General features: G+C 41.7%; 1 protein-coding gene across 1 annotated transcript; it reads left to right on the top strand.

Annotated features, from left to right (window-relative positions):
• Positions 1 to 933: 933 nt before the first annotated feature.
• Positions 934 to 14,885, top strand: LOC134338574 (myosin regulatory light chain 2, ventricular/cardiac muscle isoform). Its single transcript, XM_063034503.1, has 7 exons — positions 934 to 998; positions 5,389 to 5,478; positions 8,118 to 8,193; positions 8,276 to 8,380; positions 13,753 to 13,831; positions 13,947 to 13,995; positions 14,699 to 14,885. Exons 1-7 carry the CDS (start codon positions 996 to 998, stop codon positions 14,801 to 14,803), a joined length of 507 nt encoding a protein of 168 aa, XP_062890573.1. The 5' UTR covers positions 934 to 995; the 3' UTR covers positions 14,804 to 14,885.
• The last annotated feature ends 7,097 nt before the right edge of the window (positions 14,886 to 21,982 follow it).

Genomic DNA, 21,982 nt, shown 5'->3' with positions numbered 1-21,982 from the left:
AGGTGACAGTAACCCCGCCTTTGACCCTGCTCAGGCCAGTAGAAATAGTTCCACCAGGCTTGGTAGCTAAGCCACACGTGAGGGCCAGGAGCTGGACTTAGTTGTCAGAGGCTATTTGAGATGGGAGCATTTAATAGGTAGTGAGATCTTATCTCCACTACCTCCTCCCCAGACTATGCAACCATAAGAAACCTCACCATATTAATTACCTCTTTATTTTGAGGTTCCGATAGACCTATTTCTGCTTGTCAGGACAACATGTAAATGCAGTCTGCTGTTTGACAAGGACTCAGTTGACAGATTATTTTCCACAAACTGATATTCCACTAATGATTTTATCCAGTTTTCTCATCGGGTATCAATTCCCATAATCTAATAATCCTGTTAGAGTAGCTTTAGATTTCACAAGTAAAAATTAATATTGAAGATAACAAATTCAAAAGTAATATCCACTTTGCAACGCATGTTTATGATGAACAGAAAGCAAATGCAATCTCTTTTAATTACTTCCTAAATTGCGCTACCAAAGAAATAAACATGACCTTTATTTTAATAAGCAATTGAAATGGCAAGGGTGCATTTTGATGATGGATCTGAAACAACAGAGGTGGGATTTTGGAGCTTCTGAGAAATTCCAATGCTTTGCATTCTTGCATTGTTCTCCTAATTTAGCAAGTGCACATGTCGTGGTAAAAGACAAAGAGTGAGAGAGGGCTAAGGTCAAAATCTTAAAAGTAGAATCAGTTCTGACGCATAACATTTCTTTAACCTTGAGTGCATACAATCACACAGTCAGACTCATCATACCAGGGATCACAGTCTGAAACTAAATAGTCTCAAAAATGGTAGGGGAGGTGTTGAGGAACTGACTACTAGATAATGCCCAAAGTAGGAATACATTTATTTTTACACTTAACGAAGAGTATATATTGCAGAGTGTATGTCGTCTAAGGCATTGTGTTCCTCCTAGAAGCGACATCACACAGGCTGCAGCAATGGTAAGCATCTGTGTTAATGCCATATTGCATTACAGTAGAAGCAGCTACCACAATGGGAAAGAAGAACTAAGAAGGAGTCAAGAAAGGCAAGAGTTTTTGATGCTTCTAATATTGCATTTCCACCTACTTGCTCATGTTCTGTAGCTTTTATTTTAATTTGGAAGCAAGATTTATTATGACATTAACTAATTTGTGAAATTAACTTTTTGGGACATGGCAACCTGTTCATAGTTCTATCCATTCTCTCTTTTGGCCTTAACGGTCACATACCTGCTGCTGCAATGTTTCAGTGGTAAACTCGGCTAGCTTCCTCAGGCACAAGTTAGTCAAATGATGTCCATGTCTGTAAGTATGTGATTGTTGAAGATAGAATGGATGGATTTAATAGCTCATCACAAAGCTTCCATAGTCAGCTATACTGTTAGTTCATGGCAAGTTTCCTGAGGCAAATGATAAAATGATTCAAGTTTCTCAACTCATCTGGAACTGAAGAAGAAACAAATTGATGTTTACAACAGGGCAAGATATAGATTTCAACCACAGTCCATACCAATTTAATGGCTTTCAGCTCAGTTAGTGCAGAACAGAGATGGCACCAGCTTGTTGAAGTCTTCAAGAAGGAAGTCAGCTCTGGTTCAGTGATTTCAAAAGGGCCTTGCTGGAGCAGTGGGTCGTTGGCCAAACTGCATCAGGCTGCTGATATTCTCAGCTCAAGTTCACAGGTCAAGCAGCAAAAGTCTTGATTGCTTTAGACAAATATGTTCATCCACAAGCTTCAACCCTTCCACCAGCTGAAGAGAGAATCCTTGGGAAAGAAAAGAGTGGAAAGTGAGCTAGGTTACCTGCTGGTTTTAATGGGGGTTTGCAGCAGGATTGATAAGACTTTACATGGTAAACAGTTAAACCATCCTATTTTCCATTTCTGACAAAGAATTTAGTAGGCTCCTATTAAATAAGCAATAAATCATGTAAGGTTGTGGAGAGTGCCTTGCAGAAGACCACAGCAGTATAAAAAGACTGCTGTTGGTTCTACATTCTCTGCGTATACTGTACGCTCTCAGGGAGGTTGCTGAATTGATTTCTGAGTGGTGGGTGGTTAAGGAGAAGTTATATTATGGTATATTGAAGGGTCAACCAACACTTACTGGTATTAAGTTCAATTCTGATTAAGAAGGATGGGAATTGAACACAGAGCCCAATACAAGGACAGCTTCTGTCGGATGGACAATCTAAGATAAGACCATAAGACCATAAGATATAGGATCAGAATTAGGTCATTTGGCCCATTAAGTCTGCTCTGCCATTTCACCATGACTGATCCATCTTCCCTCTCAGCCCCAATCTCCTGCCTTCTCCCCGAATCCCTTCATGCCCTGACTAATCAAGAATCTACCAACCTCTGCCTTAAATATACCCAAAGACTTGACCTCCATGGCCGCCTGCGGCAACAAATTCCACCTCTCTCTGGCTAAGAAAAGAATATATTGAAGCAAGTTCTCACCTGACTGACTCAGATAGACTCCATGATTTCAAAGGCACTTTTCAAAGATGCAGGGAAGTCTTCCTCCAATCTAACCAACCACCATTACTACCAAACACAAACTATCTGGTTACTTCCTTTCTTTTCTGTTAGTGCAGTACTTCTTTTCTGTTTGCAAGTTTGCTGCTATGGCTTCCTGCATTACTACAGTGGCTAAAGCAATCTAGGATATCCTGAGGATACAAAAGGCAATATATAAATGCAAGTTGTTTCTACATTAGTAACAATATATCCTATTGGAATAAACAAGGTCATTGATTTTGATTTCGTTGTAGCCAAAATAAAGCTTCTGACTTCAATGAAATATACAATAATAGAGCTATCACGTCCTGTGGGTTTTCTCCCTCAGGCCATAACAAAATAATTGTTTCATATTATTTATCTGAAGTGATCCAATAGAAGTGAAAGCACAGTTGTTGCGCAAATGAAGTCACCGGAGGGAAGTACTGTTAGCTATGAAGGAGTTTCTTTGTTCAGCAAAATGAGACACAGCTGCCACCATACTAAGACCCCTTTCGAAGTAAGAAGCCTGCTTGACCCAACGCTGCACGACATCTTATATGCTAAAGATGAAAGGACAATTCCATATTTACAATGCATCCACAATGCTTCCTTTGAACTGCACACCAACTTTCGGCCTCCCGCTTCACGCCCACACCACAAACACCTAAATGAATTTTAATCAGCATTGTCTGGTCCTCCTATTAACTGTGATTCACGCCTCTTAGGGACCCATTGTTCAGAGCTACATTTTATCTTTAATCTGCAGCCTATATTCAGATTTAGTGGCTGAATTGGTTTCTTAGTGGTGGATGGTTAAGGAAAAGTTATATTATGGTGTATTGAAGGTTCAGCCAACATTTTCTGCTATTAAGTTCAGTTCTGATTAAGAAGGATGTGAATTGAACACATAGCTCAACACAAGGATGACTTCTTTCAGATGGACAGTAAAAGATAAGACCATAAGACCATAAGATATAGGAGCAGAATTTAGTTGTTGAAGTTATTTGCTATATGTGCTAACCCTAACAATGCCTTAACAAGCACTATCCCTCTTCCTGAAGAGCGGGGTATTTCTGTTACACCACTTTAAGATGAATGCCCTGTGGAAAGGATTCATTGTGATAAAGATTTATCCCCATCTACTCTGGAAGCAAGGTGCATTCCTAGACACTCAGTAACACTCTGCTCTCTTATTCATTATCAAGGAGTTAATGGTAATATTATTGATTATCAGCTTGGTAATAAACACTGGGGGAGGAAAAGAGAACCAAGAATAACTTGCACACACCAGATCACATTTCCTAAGCTGGGCATAAGACGTCATGATCTGAGATGAGGTAACAAACTGGGACTCGGGCTTAGATTGGAACCACCCAGGGAATCAGGGCTGCTGTGTAACTCTAGGAATGATTTTCACATTATATCCATTTCCTGGAAGTTTTATGGAATATTTATGTCAGTTATTGAAATAAGCCTTTGTGACAGATGTTGGAGGGAGTTTTTAATGGAAGTAGCTCCACTGTGATGAGGTTTAAACCCACAATGAAGATGTCTTTTAGACCCCAATTGAATTCATGACCATAAATTATATCTCTTTTGGCTTATAAACCTCATCGCACAGGGGACTGGATCATTGTTGGTTTAGGGTCAAGCCACACTTCGCCAAGTTGCCCTTGTTTACTATTAGTGTCCTTGGTTCTTGTTCAATATCTAGTGTTTCATCCTAAAACAGAACCTAGCGTTCTGGACATAAGTCGTACCTAGAACAGTGGTCGGATTCGCTCAGCCTATGGCAAGGTCAGGTTTTGAATGACCTTTCTGTATCTGATTGATGCACGATATTCTAGGAATGCTTCTACATGGTCTTCAAGTACAGGAATCCTATCATCCCTGCGCCTCCTTTTAAGAAAGTGGTTAGTGGTGGAATAGGACAGAGTGGGTCACACCTGTAATGAGTTTGGGGGGAAAAATAAACAAAGCAGAAATTCCAGATGTTCAATCTTCTTATTGGGATTTCTTCCGATTTTTGGTCTGCTGGTTAGGTTCGACCTCCAAAAGGACCACAACCATTGGGTTTGAAGGCTTGAGTGTCTCAGTGACCCGGAGATCTATGCTGTCTAGAGTCTGGTCCTTATGCTTTGGCTCCCAGTAGGGTCACCCTTGCCAGACAGGTCAAAGGGTAGAGGCCAAACTAATAGAGGTTTGGGGGTTCAGCTCAGGGCTAACACTCCTGACAGGTCAAAAAAAAGTTGTTACAGAAATAGCGATGAAGTTTATTTGTGTGTGACTGTACGGTCAGACAGAGATGGGGGGTGGCCTTTATTGCTGCCCTAAACACCAGTGATGTAAATGGTGGTCAGTAAGTTAGGTTTGATGATTTCTGTAGACGAGACAGTGAAATAGTATGTACAAGATATATGAGAATTATAGCACGTTCCTGGATTTAGAAGCAATGAAGATAGACCGAATAATAGAACTGAAGTCACTATTTCAATTCATTTCCGTCCAACAGGATAATAAGGACTTAACCTTGACTGGGGCCTCAATGTAATTTGAGAAGTTGAGCATCAAGCCATAGCGCTCAGTATCTACTGAGTGGCAACCATATGAAGTCCATTCACATCAGCAACACACGCAGAATGCTAGAGGAACTCAGCGGGTCAGGGCTCTCGGCCTGAAACGTTGACCGTCTAGTTCCCTCCATAGATGCTGCCTGACCTGCTGAGCCCCTCCATCACTTTGTGTGTGTTTGCTCAAGGAGTCCAGCGTCTGCAGAACCTCGGGTGTTCATGCTGTTACACGTCCGAACATCTTCTCCGCTGATTGGGATGCCGTTTTGTCTTTCAGCCACCCAAGAAGGCAAAGAAGAAGATCGAGGGAGCCAACTCCAATGTGTTTTCAATGTTTGATCAGTCACAGATTCAGGAATTCAAGGAGGTAGGTTTGCTAAGGTTATATTCAGACAAACATGCTCCCAAAGAGGATCAGCTGTCTTCAGAGAATTTAATGTCAATTGACAATGCGTAAAAGAGAGAGGGAATGAAAGGTCATTGACCTGAAATATTAATCTTCCAAAGTACTGTCTGATCTGAGTGCTCCCACCTTTGTCATTGCTTATTACAGATTCCTTCTCTCCTTGGTACGTTGCTTCTCGTTCTCCGTCAGATTTAACATTCCACTCCCCCTCCCCACCCCAGAAACTAGTCGAAATGTCCATCAGATCTAAACTGGTAGTTGTGAGACACTGCAGAAGTCTCAAGTTGATCCCTAGTCTGTAAAGAGGTGACAGATGTTATCTGGGGAGCAATAAAAGTGCTAAAATTAGGCTCTGGTAGTCACTATTAAGAGGAGCACTTGCTTTGAGTGGTACACAATAATCTGACGGAAAAGCACAAGTGTGAATGACATCATCACGGTAAGGAAACACCAATGCCCTTGTAAGGAAAATCCTACAAGAAGTCACGGGTAAAGCCCTCCCTATCTTTGAGCACATCTACACGGGTCGTTGTCCCAGGAAAGCTGTAGCCATCGTCAGGGACCTCCACCACCAAGATCAGGCTCCCTGCTTGCTCTTGCCATAAAGTAGAAGGTACAGGAGCCTCAGGATCCGCATAAGTTACTGCCACTTAACCACCAGGCTCTTGAACCAGAGAGGATAACCACACAACTTCACCTGCCCCATTACTGAACTGATCCCACAGCCTACAGACTCAATTTCACGGACTCTTCATCTCATGTTCTCAATATTTATTCTTGTTTATTATTATTATTATTGTTGTTTCTTTTTCTTTTTTATCTTGTGCATACACTTTGTCCACCCTGTTGGTGCAGTGTTTCATTGATTCTACAAACGTAATATGGATATTAGATTCATGGAGTATGCCCACAAGAAAATGAATCTCAGGGTTGTATATGGTGACGTATATAGTATGTACTTGGATAATAAATTTGCCTTAAGCTATGAACTTTTGAACAAATTAATCCTCCACTTTTTCTTATAAAATTTCTTTAACATAGTTAATCTTCAACATATGATTGAAGACCATAGTCCCATAGCAGTGTCTTATTCAAGGGTGACTCAATGTTATTGTAGCACAGTGTAATGGCAAAAGGATCTGCAAGTGCAACTTCTCCCTCTGTCCTTTACTTACATTATATCTTTCATATAATTAAAAAGTCCCAAGGTGATATTCACGGATAGTGCACAGGATCTGATGCCAAGCTACACAAAAGCTCCTAGGAAAAACAACCAAATGCTTGGTTAAGGAGATCGGCTGTGAGGAATGCCTTCAGTAGAGGAGAGAGGAGAAGTGATGGGGTGGGTGAGAGGGAGGGGTTGTTTGTGAAAATGAATTCAGAACCCAGGCAAGGCCACGTGTTGGGGGGGGGGGGCAATGGCACTCCAGTCTCATTCCGAGACCCGAGTCTGGGTAACACAGGCAGCTAGGGAGAGCTGTGGGGCTGGAGGGGATCACAGAAGTAGGAGGGGATGAGCTATCTCAAGCCAGCAAACAGAATCAACAAACTCATTCGTAAGGCCAGTGATGTTGTGGGGATGGAACTGGACTCACTGACTGTGGTGTCTGAAAAGAGGATGCTGTCCAAGTTGCATGCCATCTTGGACAATGTCTTCCATCCACTACATAATGCACTGGTCGGGCACAGGAGTACATTCAGCCAGAGACTCTTTCCACCGAGATGCAAACACAGAGCATCATAGGAAGTCATTCCTGCCTGTGGCCATCAAACTTTACAACTCCTCCCTTGGAGGGTCAGACACCCCGAGCCAATAGGCTGGTCCTGGACTTATTCCTGGCATAATTTACATATCACTATTTAACTATTTATGGTTTTATTACTATTTAATTATTTACGGTGCAACTGTAGCAGAAACCAATTTCCCCTGGGATCAATAAAGTATGACTATGACTATGACTAAGTGTAAATTCAAAGCATTGCTTCACCAATGGAAAGAAGCGGGTAGAAAGGTGATGGACGAGGTACAAGTTATACAACAGTAGTGAAGTTTCAGAGGACCTTTCGAGTTCATGTCGCGTAGATTGAGGGAAGTCAACCAGGATTCTGAGATGCAGATAAATTACCGGTGCACTTGCACACTCAACATTATCCCCATTCTTTCTTTTCCTGACAAAACAGGGGAGAGTTACTGACAACGTGGGGGAGAGTTACACTTGTGGACCATTTCACTCTCACACTGCGATGCAGGGGGCTACGGTACTTACAATTTGGGGGGAGAGTTACTTCCCAAAGGGGGGGGGGAGATTTACACTCGTAGACCCAATTGCCATCACTCTGTGGTGCAGCGGGCTACGGTACCACTGAGCAGACCTTAAATTAGACACTGCTACAGAACTGTGGTCTTCAATTAAATGCTAATGATTAACACTGGCGAAGAAAACAAGGAGACTGTTGTCTCCTGCTCGGTTAGACAAGGAATGATGTATGGCGTAGGGCACTGATGCACTATATTAAATGTGTCTCTGCTGAACCTGAACCATAAGGTATAATCAAAGATACCAGTTTTTAATACTGTATTGATTTTGCCTTGATACCAGGCTTTCACAATAATGGATCAGAACAGGGATGGATTCATTGATAAGGAGGACCTTAGGGACACATTTGCCGCTCTGGGTTAGTTTTACGATTACAAATGGATTTCTACTGCTGAGGTGGAAAAAAAAATGTTATTAATGATTCGTAATCTATTCTACAGGCCGGCTAAATGTAAAAAACGAAGAGCTGGAAGAAATGATTAAAGAGTCTTCTGGGCCAATTAACTTCACAGTTTTTCTTACCATGTTTGGTGAGAAGCTTAAGGGTGAGTGAAATAAAGTGATATTAATGAACTATTCGTCAAAACAAGTTACAGATTATTGGAAACATTTTAACTAACAATGGGAAACAAACAGTTACAAAGTCAGCGTTGGTGCTGATTTGTGCAATTAGTTCGTGGTGTGGATAGATTTAGAGAATTTGAACCATTATGAGAAAATTGTAGGCAGGGATTCAGATATTGATAGGTTCCTTCAAAACAAAGGTGCTTCCTCGTTCCCCTTATTGTTGATTTTAAATTGGATCATATGATTATGCAATAAGAATTCTGTCTCACGGGAAATAAGGGAGCATGATACATGATTATTTCATTGACTAAATAATTAAAATAAATGTAGAACATTTACACAACAAGGAGATGGTGAAATAGATGCTATTAATGATATTAGCAGCTTGGTTCAGAACCTCTGAATCCACGGTTTCACACTTGCTTCCCAACCGCTGACCTCCCCACATGAGGTTTCCGAAGGCCGCCCTGTCACTTTCTGCAAGGAAGAGCTTTGGCCATTTGCTGGTGCCTACACTGCTGTCTGTGGGAGGTGAAGGTCCCTCTCACCCTGAAGTTATCCTCCTAACTAGTCCAAGAGGTTGGTGTAACTGATCTACGTCACATTTTCCAGTCTGCGTCACACTGTTGTGTTGTCACCAATGCTCGTCACCCAAGGAAAAGTAGGTTATCATTCCCTTCGGTACAGAACAGCTCCGACCTCCACTCAGACTCCTGAGAAAAGCTGGGGCAGGATTCGCCACTGTTCTTGACATCTCCCATGGACTGGACACGAAAGCCAGCAGAGACAGAGCTTGAAGGGATTAGAAAGACCGTGGGGAAAGACCAGGAGAGTGGTGCTCAGGCCAATTTTGGATCAGCCAGGATCTTAAGGGGTGGTGGGGTGGAGATACGTCTCTACCAAAGGAGGTCCAAGGTGCTCCTTCCCTCCACTAGCCTGCAGGTCACCCTTGGGAAAGGTGTAGCACCTGCTTACCCCCCCCCCACCTCCAGATCAGGATTATGTGAAGCCATGGGAGCCGGTGGTGGATGGTCGTATGAGCAGCTGGTGCACATCACAAGTCCTGGTTACGAGACCACTGACGCCAGGCAGACTATCTCTGAAGAGCATTGATATTGGCTTGCAAAGACACTGCCCAGAAGAAGGCAATAGCAAACCACTTCTGTAGAAATATTTGCCAAAAACAATCATGGTCATGGAGATCATGATCGGCTACGTCATGGAACATGGCACAGAATGATGATGTCATCGACACGGCACATAATGATGATGATGATCTTAACAAAAAGTGGAACAGGTCTAAAAGAATCCTGTTTCCTATGTACTTTTGTTCCTACAAACCGTTCAGATTTACCAGATTAAGACACGGCACAAGGAAGAATAAAACCAGGCAAACCATTTGGCACTGATGTGCAGAATGGAAGGTGAATTACCCAGTGTGTGGGGGTGGCAGGAGAACTAGGGAAGAGTTGATGGTGTGTGAGAGGCAAGTAAGTGGGAGGGAAGAACAGGATGAATGGGGTTGTTCCAAGACCTGGTCTAGGTCTGGGTTAAGTGGCCTCTGTCCATCGTGATAAACATGGCACCACAGTTTGCTGGTGACAATTGAACCCAAGTATGGAGGAATGACAGAATCCCATGTAGAGGCAGAAACAAGGGTTTATACTTGGGCATTCCAACGGAACGTCGACTGAGTGACACAGCGAGATGATTCATTCTCAAAACAAGGACCCCGTGATAAGCGCTAATAGGGCATCCACTTTGAGTAATCATAGAACACAGAAAACCCGTGCCAATCAAAATAAGCTTGACAAGACTAAACAGAGATCACAAGGGCTTAATGAATCTAGTTCAGACAATAATTAACAAATACAGGTTTCTAGAAACCTCGGACCCCAATGCTCTACAGTTAGCCCCCCACAGGCCCAAAGGGCTCACAGCACAGGGATTATACTCTGGATTACTTGTCCTGCTGCCACGCTGATTCTGTAGTGGATGGTGAGAAAACTAAAATGAACGAAAAGCCCACATGATCTTTTCCTCGCCAATCTATCTGTCCCAGATGCAGCTGCAACCACCACAGAGTCCTTGTGGCGATGAGGGTCCACCTTCATACTCGAATATTCTCATATAACACCCAGCGAGTGGGACATATTTAGAGCAGAACTAACCCAATATTCTCTTGGTCCAACATATCCCTCAATCTATCATTGCTGTCAAATGAAGACACTGTTTCTGGTTCATTAAGGAGTTCAAGCAGATGAGAGAGACATAAATGACTGAAATGTTTCAAACCAAAACACCAACAATTTCTTTTCCCTCACAACTACTGCTCAACATGTTGAGCTTCTCCACCAGATAGTTTGTCTTCATTTTGCTTACGGCCCCTTACACCACTGGTGTTCAGGGCTTCCTTCATCACGTCAGTAGCTTTCTCTCAGATTTCCCTAATGTCAGCCATGCAAGTCCCAGGTAGAGACTAAGGAATACTGTCACACTCAGATGTAGAAGGATTATTCATTGCTGTTTCCATAATGATTTTGTTTCACCAGTCAGGGTTGTTAGCACTGAGCTGAAATCTCAGTCTTATTCTGGCCTCTACTCTTTGACCAAGAGCCAAAGCATAATGCCTTGGACTCCAGCCAACATAGCTCTCCGGGTCTTTGAGGCACGCAAGCCTCCAAACCGAACGACAAGGCTGTGGTCCTCTTGTTACATTATTGTTTGTTACATTAAACAATTGAAGCTGGGGTGGCATTTGAAATACATAAAAATGAGCTCTCAGCCTTGGGGTCATGACAAATGGTGGGTCAACACCACAGTCAAAGTTAAAACGTGGCAGTGCCTCTACTTCCTCAGGAGTCTGTGGAGATTCAAAATGACGCCTGAAACTTTGACAAACTTCTATAGATGTGTGGTGGAGAGTATATTGACTGGCTGCATCATGGCCCGGTATGGGAACACCGATGCCTTTGAACAGAATATCCTACAGAAGGTAGTGTATTTGGCCCAGTACATCACGGGTAAAGCCCTCCCAACCATTGAGCACATCTACATGAAACCCTGTCATAGGAAAGCAGCAGACTGCATCAGGGACCACCACCACCCAGGCCGTGCTCTCTTCTCACCACTGCCATCAGGTAGAAGGGACAAGAGCCTCAGGACTCACACCACCAGGTTCAAGAACTGTTACTACGCCACAACCATTGGGCTCTTTAATGAAAGGGGATAACTACACTCACTTGTTCATCTATTGAGTTGTTCCCACAACCAATGATCTCACTTTAAGGACTCTTTATCTCATTAATCTCAAGTTCTCATTATTTATTGCTATTTATTTATATTTGCATTTGCCCAGTTCGTTGCCTTCTGCACTCTGGTTGATCTTCCATCGATCCTGTTATAGTTACTATTCTATAGATCTGCTGAGTATGCCTACAGGAAATGAATTGCAGGGTTGTATATGGTAACATATATGAGGGGTGACTGATAAGTTCGTGACCTAAGGTAGAAGGAGATGAGTTACACAGCTCTCGTTACATGCACGTGCAGTTCAACTCTTTGAGTGAAAATGCAGAAAGTTTGAAGTTAATAATTCATCTCCTTCTGCCCTAGGCCATGAACTTATCAATCACCACTGATGAGTTATTAACTTCAAACTGTCTGCATTTTCACTCAAAGAGTTGAACTGCACGTGCATGTAACGAGAGCTGTATAACTCATCTCCTTCTACCTTAGGCCACAAACTTATCAATCACCCCTGCTTTGGGCACTTTCTGAAGGTCCAAGATCCGTATGCTCCACGACCACTGGACTAAGTGTGTAAATGTAGGAGGGAAATATGTTGAAAAATAAATGTGCTAGGTTTTCTAAAATTGACTCCTTCTACCTAAGGCCACGAACTTATCAATCACCCCTCATCTGCACTTTGATAATAACACTTTGAACTTTTGAACTTTGAACCTATTGACCACATCACAGCTCTTCAGTTTAACCAGAGCTGGCCAGGAATAATAGTGAACAAACGAGACAAGTGATCGGTTAAGTAGGATCTATGAATATTTACATATTCGTGAAGTTCAGCTTTGGCAAATATATGGAAAATGGTCTGACTGTGTCCTACCCATAAAAGGAAAAACGGATCCAATTTTGTAAATTGCATCCTTCCAAGTCAGTTGGGAGTTATGTTTGACAAAGCTCTCCACTGATTCTCATCACATGGAGGCAACGTGATTGAGCCTGGCAGATCAATAATCTAAACCCCAGGAGAATGCTGCAGGAGTCCTTCGGGGTAGCAACCTAGGCCCAATCACTTTCAGGTGTTTTATCAGTGACCTTCTCTTCATCAGGAGTGGAGAGTTTCACAGATGATTGCATTGTATTTCAGTTCCTGTTGAAGCTCCCAATATTGTGAAGCCTTGCAAAGCATGTAAGGGTGACCAGCATATAGCAGCTCGATAGGATGCACCAGACATGATTTGGAAACATCCTGCCCATCATTTTTTGGTCAAAATCCTGGAACTCCCAAACCAACTACAAACACTATTCAGGAGTTTTACTAACCACATCAGCTTCTTTGAGACATTTCGAGAGGGGCAGCAAATTCTGACCTTTCCAGCAATGCCATATCCCCTGAACAAGCAATTTATGAAAAGGAAGTTCAGGAATAAGTTGACTCATCTGCTTCCTGAATGGAAGACAGTGGTCAACCTGATCAGTACTGGCCAACTCCTCTAGACTGAGAACCTTCACTGTGATTGACTCAACCCAAAATAAGGAAGCAAAAGCCAATGTGGGATGGCAGGGCAAACTCAATGGGCTGAATGGCCTACGTCTGCTCCTATGTCTTATGGTCTTAAAATAGTGGGAACAATGACCAAGCATCTACTAGTGAATCATAAACACGGGGAAGCCTGCGTATGCTGCATTTTAAACCCAATCTACAATCCATATTCAGATCTGAAGAAATATAGCTGCTGGTGACTATGAAACTATCCTGCATTGTCACTGCAAGCCATAAGCACTGAAACTCTGCAGATGATGGAAATCCATAGCACCACACTCAAAGTGCTGGAGGAACGCAGCATCTATGGAAACGAATGAACAGTCGACGATTCAGGCCGAGGCCCTTCTTCAGGACTGAGAAGGAAGGGGGAAGAGTGAATATTTAGCAAGAGTTTGAATGCACCTTTCTGATCTTTCCAGTGTTATTACAAGGCAGAGCAAATTAAATCAAATCGAATACTAATATTCTTCACCACAACACAATTATGTTGTAATCTGTCTGCAGTTTTGTAAGCCTATGTCGTCAAACCAGAGTAAGAAAATGTCTCTGTTTGCATAATTACAGGTACAGATCCAGAGGAGTCGATCTTAAATGCATTCAAAATATTTGATCCTGAAGGCAAAGGCATTTTAAGGAAAGATTAGTAAGTGCATATTTGTCAATTTATGGCCCTATTGTTTGTGTCTGACATCTAAACATTTTTAAAAAGATCTTACAGTATTTTGCTTTTATTTAAACATTTTTACCCATTTTTACAGCATTCAGGAAATGTTGATGACTCAGGCTGAACGATTCTCTCAGGATGAGGTATGTTCTTGCAACCACTGAATTAACCTGGAAGAAAAATTGCAGGTCCTTACTCAAGTTATAGTATTGACTTTTCCTTAGCATATAAGTAAATAAATGCTTCGGCAGAAATTGGCCATTTTCAGATCATGTTTCTTCATTAAATTTCATTCTGTTCTCCCCACAATCGACTTCCATTACTCATGTGAAAGGAGCAGTTCCGTAGGCCTCTGCAATATCCCAAGTGACTCTACTACATAGCACTCAGTCCACGCACTAGCGATCTAAAATAACTATTAGAAGTCCAGCCTTTTTAGTTCTGCCCTCTCATAGAAGTTAACATTTTGATTTTCTAACTCAGAGGTAATTTCTCCAGGGATGAGCAAGTTACTAAAGTATATACATACTAGCTACATACTCCCTTAATACATCTTGTGGTTTCAAACAGAGGGGGAACACACTTTGGCTGAGAGCTCTTCCACAGTCACTGAAATATAAAGCACATTAATCATGTCCTAAGTACCCGCTTCTCCCAATTAATCCATTTTCTCAAAATCCTTACTTGAAGAAATTTCCTTGAGGAATTTTCTCCTCTTCAAGTACAGAGATGCCTGAGTGAGGTACTTCAACAGTTATGCATCTGAAGTAATGAGAGTCAAATAAGCTTTGAGATATTTTGCTCACATAATCTTTATACTTCAGTAAACGTGATATCCTTTTTCAGATTGATCAGATGTTTGCAGCTTTTCCACCGGATGCATCTGGTAACCTGGACTACAAGAACCTGGTACATATCATTACCCATGGAGAAGAGAAAGACCAGGAATAAAGAAACTTCCTTTGTCTTTGTCATGTTCTTCTACACCTTTCTTGTTTTCTTTTCTCTTTGAATAAACAGCCTCTTTGTTATACTTCATGCCTTCTTATGTCTTTTGAAAGCACACGTAGAAAACGTAGAAAATCCAAGACACAGAAATCGGAAGAACTGAGATTATCTTCAAATATGGTTGAAAAGTTAGATGGTTGAAAAAGCAGCCTGTTCCTCCGCCAGGGAATTTAAGTAAAAATCATACTTAACCATTCACTTTATAAGCACACTCATAAAAAAAATCCTATTGTCATCACTACTTGAAATGCAATATCTCAACCTTTATATTTGTTCAGGTTTGAGAGGAATTTTGTGACAAAACATTGTAATTTGTGCAATTAAAGACAGGAATAAAATTTCACTGAAAAACCATATAATCAATGAACTTCTAAAATAGCAAAAGAAAATAAAAAACGCAAACAACAGGAATTCTGCAAAATAAAGTTGTATTTATAAAGCATTTGGAAAACTTCTAATGAGCAAGTTGGAAATAAATGTAGGCCTTGAAATTCTACGGTTTATGGCCACAATTTTATTTGCTATTCAATTAGGATTGAATATAGTCCCCACATGCAGCTGTGAGCTAAAGACACAGTGAGTACCTGAATACTGGGTGCTTCCAGAGTGTGTTCTGGATCTCCATCTGCATCATGTACACACGTGCAGACTTCTTGGAAGACGAAGCTCCCTGACCCAATACTACATGACATTTTTATATGCTAAAGATCAAAGGCAATGGCAAGACAATTCTATAGTTACAATGTATCTACAATGCTTCCCTTGAATTTCATATAGTTTTCAAACATCTACATCTTCACACCGATGCTCCAGACACCTAAAATGAATGCTAATCACCACTGTCTCTGAGCTGCATTCATGCATATGCAGACATTTCAGGTCAATGAGTGTTTCTTGGTTTGCCATCAATCCCAGCCTTCAACTCCAAGAACACCATAGTTCTGAGCTGCATTTTAAACACAATCTACAATCCATATTCAGATCTGAAGACTGATTGCTGTTGAAAGTAATATTCGTATTTTACCATAACTCCAGAATATGCCCTGACACATGCAACGTCCAAATACAAAAAGGTACAAGGCACAACTATCAGGCATGATCATTGGGCTCTGTGCATGACAGAATTTTGCCACTGCAGCCCACCCAGCACCATCACTTTAACATATCTGATCTGTTGTCGGACAAATCCTACCTTGTGGTGGCCAGACTAGTTATTTTAGCTTAATATTTTGATAGTGCCAGCTGGGGATCAGTAGGGAACGCTCCCACCTCTGTGCATCCTCTGATAACAATGATTGCATTTCGTTGATTCTACGAGTTGCTCTGCGATGTCATAGATGCTGTTGTGTAAATGCAACTTTTTTCACTCATCAACAATATACTTCCCGGCACCCCCATAGTGTAAAGACATGTCTACCATTTGCTAACATGAGAAAAATGATACTGCTTTAAATTTTTATTTGCCCTTAATCCCAGCTTTCACAGTACATGTGCAGTATACAGCAGTTTTGATATCAATGTGATCTTTGAGCTTTATAGTTTTTAGCAAGAGTTGAAATGTCTGGTTCAAGTTGTGACAGCAAAAGCCTTAAGTCCCCATATGTAACAATGTCCAAGTGGTTTCTGTTTTTTGTGAGTATGTGATTCATAGCACTGAAGCCCCTTTCAACAAGGTAGGAGGATGGAAATGCAATGAAGAGCAATTTGGCTCTTCTCCAAAGACCAGCAATCTTCATATGACAGTGTAGCCACATACCACAAAAGATGACATTTTTGAAAAGCATTTTTGCTTCTTCATCATTCTAAATTAATTTCTACTCGCAAGCTCTCTTCCTGTTCTTCCACCTTGCAAAGAAATGGCTTAATTACCCAGTCCAGAATTTCCAGGTTGTTCAAATCCTTGAATCGATTCTGAAAATTATTCTTTAGTGGCTGCAGGTATAAGCAGTACTCTTGCAAATCACTGTGAAAGAGAGTGCCATACTTTCCATGCAGGGAAACTTCTTCTCCCAATGCTTTGCTTATATGTTTTCAATTTTTGGATAAAAGTAGACACTTCACTTTTTGCCTGGATTAAATTGAAATTCTCACTCTGCAGTTTCATATTTAGAATGTTAATTTTGTCATACAGAACGGCTAGGTATGCCACATCTCCACATAGAAATTTAATCTTGTTTCCCAAGCTCTTGTTGACTTTGAGTAAAAATTCATCCACAAGATCAAAGATGTCAAAAAGATCAGAGAGACGTTTTAAGCAGCGGCCAATGCACAATAAATCATGTTTTGAATTAGAATTTTTTTTCCTCAATATACATTATGAGCTCGTCATAGATTGATTCTCCATTGATAGTTGTTTTTAACTTTTTACAAAAGAGAATCTCTTCATAAACTTTTCCATTTTTCATAAACCATGCATATGCCGTTAGCAATGCCCCGTTGACACGTAAGGTCTCATAACCTCCAAAGATAGTTCTTGACTGCACATATGAAGCCGAGGTCGCTTTGATCACCTCAGGAATCCTCAGGGTTGGCAGGTTCACTATGTCACCATTTGGTTCTGGCCAGTGCTGTATCGCTGCGCGACCTGTTTTCCGTAGATTTGTAGAGAAAGCTGAGAGGTTGTACTTAACTTACCAACTGTTAAATTGCATGAACTTGTTCCATGCTGTGAGTCAGGGAGAGCTGTTGGGCACCCTGGTTGCATCCCCAATAATGTCTGTTTGGTCGGTAAGGTCGGATGAGATTGCTGAGTTTCAGATGCGTTGTGACAACGGATGCTCACTGCCTGCAGAGCTATGGTTCTTCTTGTGCTCCAGTGCCTTATCCTTTTTCTTTGGAAGCACCTGCTCTACTAACGGTCAGTCAGGTCTCGTGCGTCAAGTTAGGTTGCCGCTTACCACTCCCCGACGACTTCTATTTCCTCTAATGCCCCCATAGGGCACGTAACCGGCCCCCTCGTTGGGAATCACTGGGTTAGTTTGTTAATTGGTCACATGGGTGTAATTGGACAGCACTGGCCTGTTGGGCAGAAGGGCCTGTTACTATGCTGTATCTCTAAATAACAGTTTTATGACTGGACAAATTAAATTTTACTGCAAGCTGCAAATAGTTACTTTTAAAGAGAGTTTACAAGTCATGGACTTTGGCAAAAATTCTGACAACATACTTGGAAATTACATTGCACCACATCACATTTTTACTTCTAAGAAGTGCATGCACTGTGTGCCTTCTCTTTGAACTTCATAATGATGCTGCAGAGAAAGAAGCAGTGAGGAAGGAAAGACCTGCATTTGTATGCCAACATTTATTTCTTGGTCGGAACGTCTCAGAGCTGTTGACAGCCAATTGAAGTACATCAGAAGAGTAATCACAGTTGTGAAATAGGAAATAAGAAATTAGTTGAAAGTCCATGACCGGTTAAGAGTTCAGCAGTACAAATGTGCACAAGAAAGGGAATATGATGTAATTAATCACTGGACTCTAACATGGCGTCCAAAGAAACCTAGACATCTTTTTTTGCTGCTTTTTAAGGTGACTCACAATTCTATTTTTCTGTTAGCCCCGTTTTACTGTAATTGCTGCCTCTCTCTTTTTGCATGTACTGGCCTTTCGCAGTATTTATTAGATCCTTCCCAGAACTGCAGAGATGTACATTCTTCCTGCCCTCCTGTCACAACTTTGATTACTCTCATGCTGATGGAAATTTCTGACTTTTCAGGGAGCAGGGTGTGTCCACAAAGAAACCCAGTGATATAAGACCATAAGATATAGGAGCAGAATAAAGCCATTTGGCCCATCAAGTTGCTCCTCTATTTTATCATGGCTGATCCAATTTTCCTCTCAGCCTCAGTCTCCTGCCTTCCCCCCCCCCATATCCCTTCATGCCCTGACCAATCAAGAATCTATTAACCTCTGCCTTAAAATAACATAAAGACGGCCTCCAGAGCTGCCTGTGGCAAAGAATTCCACAGATTCACCACTCTCTGGCTAAAGAAATTCCTCCTCATCTCCATTCTAAAAGAACACCCCTCTATTCTGAGGCTGTGTCCTCCGGTCTTAGACTTTCCCACCACAGGAAACATCCTCTCCACATCCACTCTATCAAGGCCTTTCAATAGGTTTCAATGAGATCACCCCTCATTCTTCTGAATTCTAGTGAACACTGGCCCAGAGCCATCAAACGCTCTTCATAGGACAAGCCATTTAATCCTGGAATCATTTTTGTGAACCTCCTTTGAACCCTCTCCAATTTCAGCACATCCTTTCTAAGATAAGGGTCTCAAAACTGATCACAATACTCCAAGTGAGGCCTCACCAGTGCTTTATAAAGGCTCAACATTGCATCCTTGCATTTATATTCTACTCCTCTTGAAATAGATGTTAACATTGCATCTGCCTTCCCCACCACAGACTCAACCTGCAAATTAACCTTTAGGGAATCCTACTCAAGCACCCCAAGTCCATTTGCATTTCAATTGTATTTCTCTCCATTTAGAAAATAGTCAACACTTTCATGTCTTCTGCCAAAGTGCATGACCATACACTTCCTGATACTGTATTCCATCTGCCATTTCTTTGTCCATTCTCCTAATTTGTCTAAGACCTTCTGTAGCCTCTCTACTTCCTCAAAACCACCTGCTCCTCCACCTATCTTCATATCGTCTGCAAACTTAGCAACAAAGCCATCAATTCCATTATCCAAATCATTGATATGTAACGTAAAAAGAATCAGTCCCAACACGGACTCCTGAGGAACACCAACCAGAAAAGTCTCCTTTTATTCCCACTATTCATCTCTGCCAATCAGCCACTACTTTATCCATGCTAGAATCTTTCCTGTAATATCATGAGCTTGTAGCTTATTAAAGCAACTTGTCAAAAGCCTTCTGGAAATCAAAGTACACAACATAAACTGATTCTCCGTAGTCTATCCTGCTGGTTATTTCTTCAAAGAATTCCAACAGATTTGTCAGGCAAGAATTTTCCTTCAGGAAACCATGCTGACTATAGCCTATTTTATCTTGTGCTTCCAAGTACCCTGAGATCTCATCCTTAATAATCAATTCCAACATCTTCCCAACCACTGAGGACAGGCCTATAGTTTCCTTTCTTCTGCCTCTCTCCCTTCTTGAAGAGTGGAATGACATTTGCAATTTTTCAGTCTTCCGAAACCATTCCAAAATCTAGTGTTTCTTGAAAGATAATTACTAATGCCTCCACGATTTCTTCAGCCTCTTCTTTCAGAAACCTGGGGTGTACACTATCTGGTCCAGGTGACTTACCTTCCTTCAGACCTTTCATTTTCCCTTCTCTCTAGTTACGGTAACTTCACACACTTCATGACCCCCGACACCTGGAACCTCCACCATACTGCTGGTGTCTTCCACAGTAAAGACTGATGCAAAACACTTATTCAGCTTGTCCACTACTTTGTTGTCCCCCATTACTACCTCTCCAGCATTAGTTTTCGAGTGGTCCAATATCCGCTCTTGCCTCTCTTTTACAGTGTATGTATCTGAAGAAACTTTTGGTATCCTCTTCAACATTATTGGCTAGCTTACTTTCATATTCCATCTTTACCTTCTCAATTACTTTTTTAGTTGCCTCCTGTTGGTTTGTAAAAGCTTCTCAATCCTCTAATTTCCCACTAATTTTTGCCCTATTGTATGCTCTCTCTCTTTGGCTTTTATGTTGGCTTTGTCTTCTCTTGTTAGCCACGGTTGTGTCATCTTTCCTTCAGAATACCTCTTTCTCTTTGGGATGTATGTATCCTGTACCTTCTGAATTGCTTCCAGAAATTCCAGCCATTGTTGCTCTGCCATCATCCCTGCCAGTGTTCTTTTCCAATCAATTCTGACCAACTCCTCTCTCATGCCTCTGTAATTCCCTTTACTCCACTATAATACCAATACACCTGACTTTAGCTTCTCCTTCTCAAATTTCAGATGACTTCGATCATATTACAATCATTTTCCCCTGAGGGTTCTTTCACCTTAAGCTCCTGGTTCATTGCACAACACCCAACCCAGAATAGTTGATCCCCTGTGGGCTCAACCACAAGCCACTCTAAAAAGCCATCTCGTAGGCAGAGTAGAAATTACCCCTCCTGGAATCAAGCATCAACCTGATTTACCCAATCTACCTGCATATTAAAGTCCATCACTATTGTAACAATGCTCTTTTGTCTGCATTTTCTGTCTCCCGTTGTAATTTGTAGGCCACATCCTTACTACTGTTTGGGGGTCTGTATATAACTCCTATCAGGGTCTTTTTACCCTTGCAGTTCCTTAGCTCTATCCACAATGATTCCATGCCTTCTGACCCTATGTCACCTCTTTCTCATGATTTGATTTTGTTTTTAGCAACGGAGAAATGTCTCCCTCTGCCTCCCTGCCTGTCCTTTCGATACAATGTGTATCCTTGGACATTAAGCTCCCAGCTCTAATCTTCTTTCAGCCACGATTCAGTGATGTCTACATCATACCTGCCAACCTGCAACTGTGCTGCAAGTTCATTTGCCTTATTCCACTTACTGTGCGCATTAAAATATAACACCTTCAGTCCTGTATTCACCCTTTTTGATTTTGTCCACCTTTTACATTGCAACTCATCCTGTTGACTGGAATTTTGCCCCATCAACAGCCTCTCCTCACTATATATTGCCTCTGTTTGTAAACCAACTACCTCATTTCCAGCACTATTATCCGTCTTTCCTATGATACTTATTGCATTGAAATATAGACAGCTCAGGACACTATGTTCAACCTTTTGATTCCTAACTTTGTCTGAGGCCTTACCAATATCCGCCCCCACAACCTCTCCACTAACTACTCTGGACTTCTCTGGGTTGAACTCCATCTGCCACTTCTCAGCCCAGTTCTGCATCCTATCGATGCCCCGCTGTAACCTCTGACAACCCTCCAGACTATCCACAACACCCCCAACTTTTGGGTCATCAGCAAACTTACAACCCATCCTTCTACTTCCCCACCCAGATCACTTATAAAAGTCACAAAGAGGAGGGGTCCCAGAATAGATCCTGGCAGAACACCACTGGTCACCGTCCCCCATGCAGAATACGAACCATGTACTTGGATCCCGAGCTTCAGGCCTCGAACTCTG

Source organism: Mobula hypostoma, chromosome 27, assembly GCF_963921235.1.
Source record: "Mobula hypostoma chromosome 27, sMobHyp1.1, whole genome shotgun sequence".
NCBI classification, from domain to species: Eukaryota; Metazoa; Chordata; class Chondrichthyes; order Myliobatiformes; family Myliobatidae; genus Mobula; species Mobula hypostoma.
The sequence above is the reverse complement of the archived record's forward strand: the minus strand, read 5'-3'. Positions and strand labels throughout refer to the sequence as shown.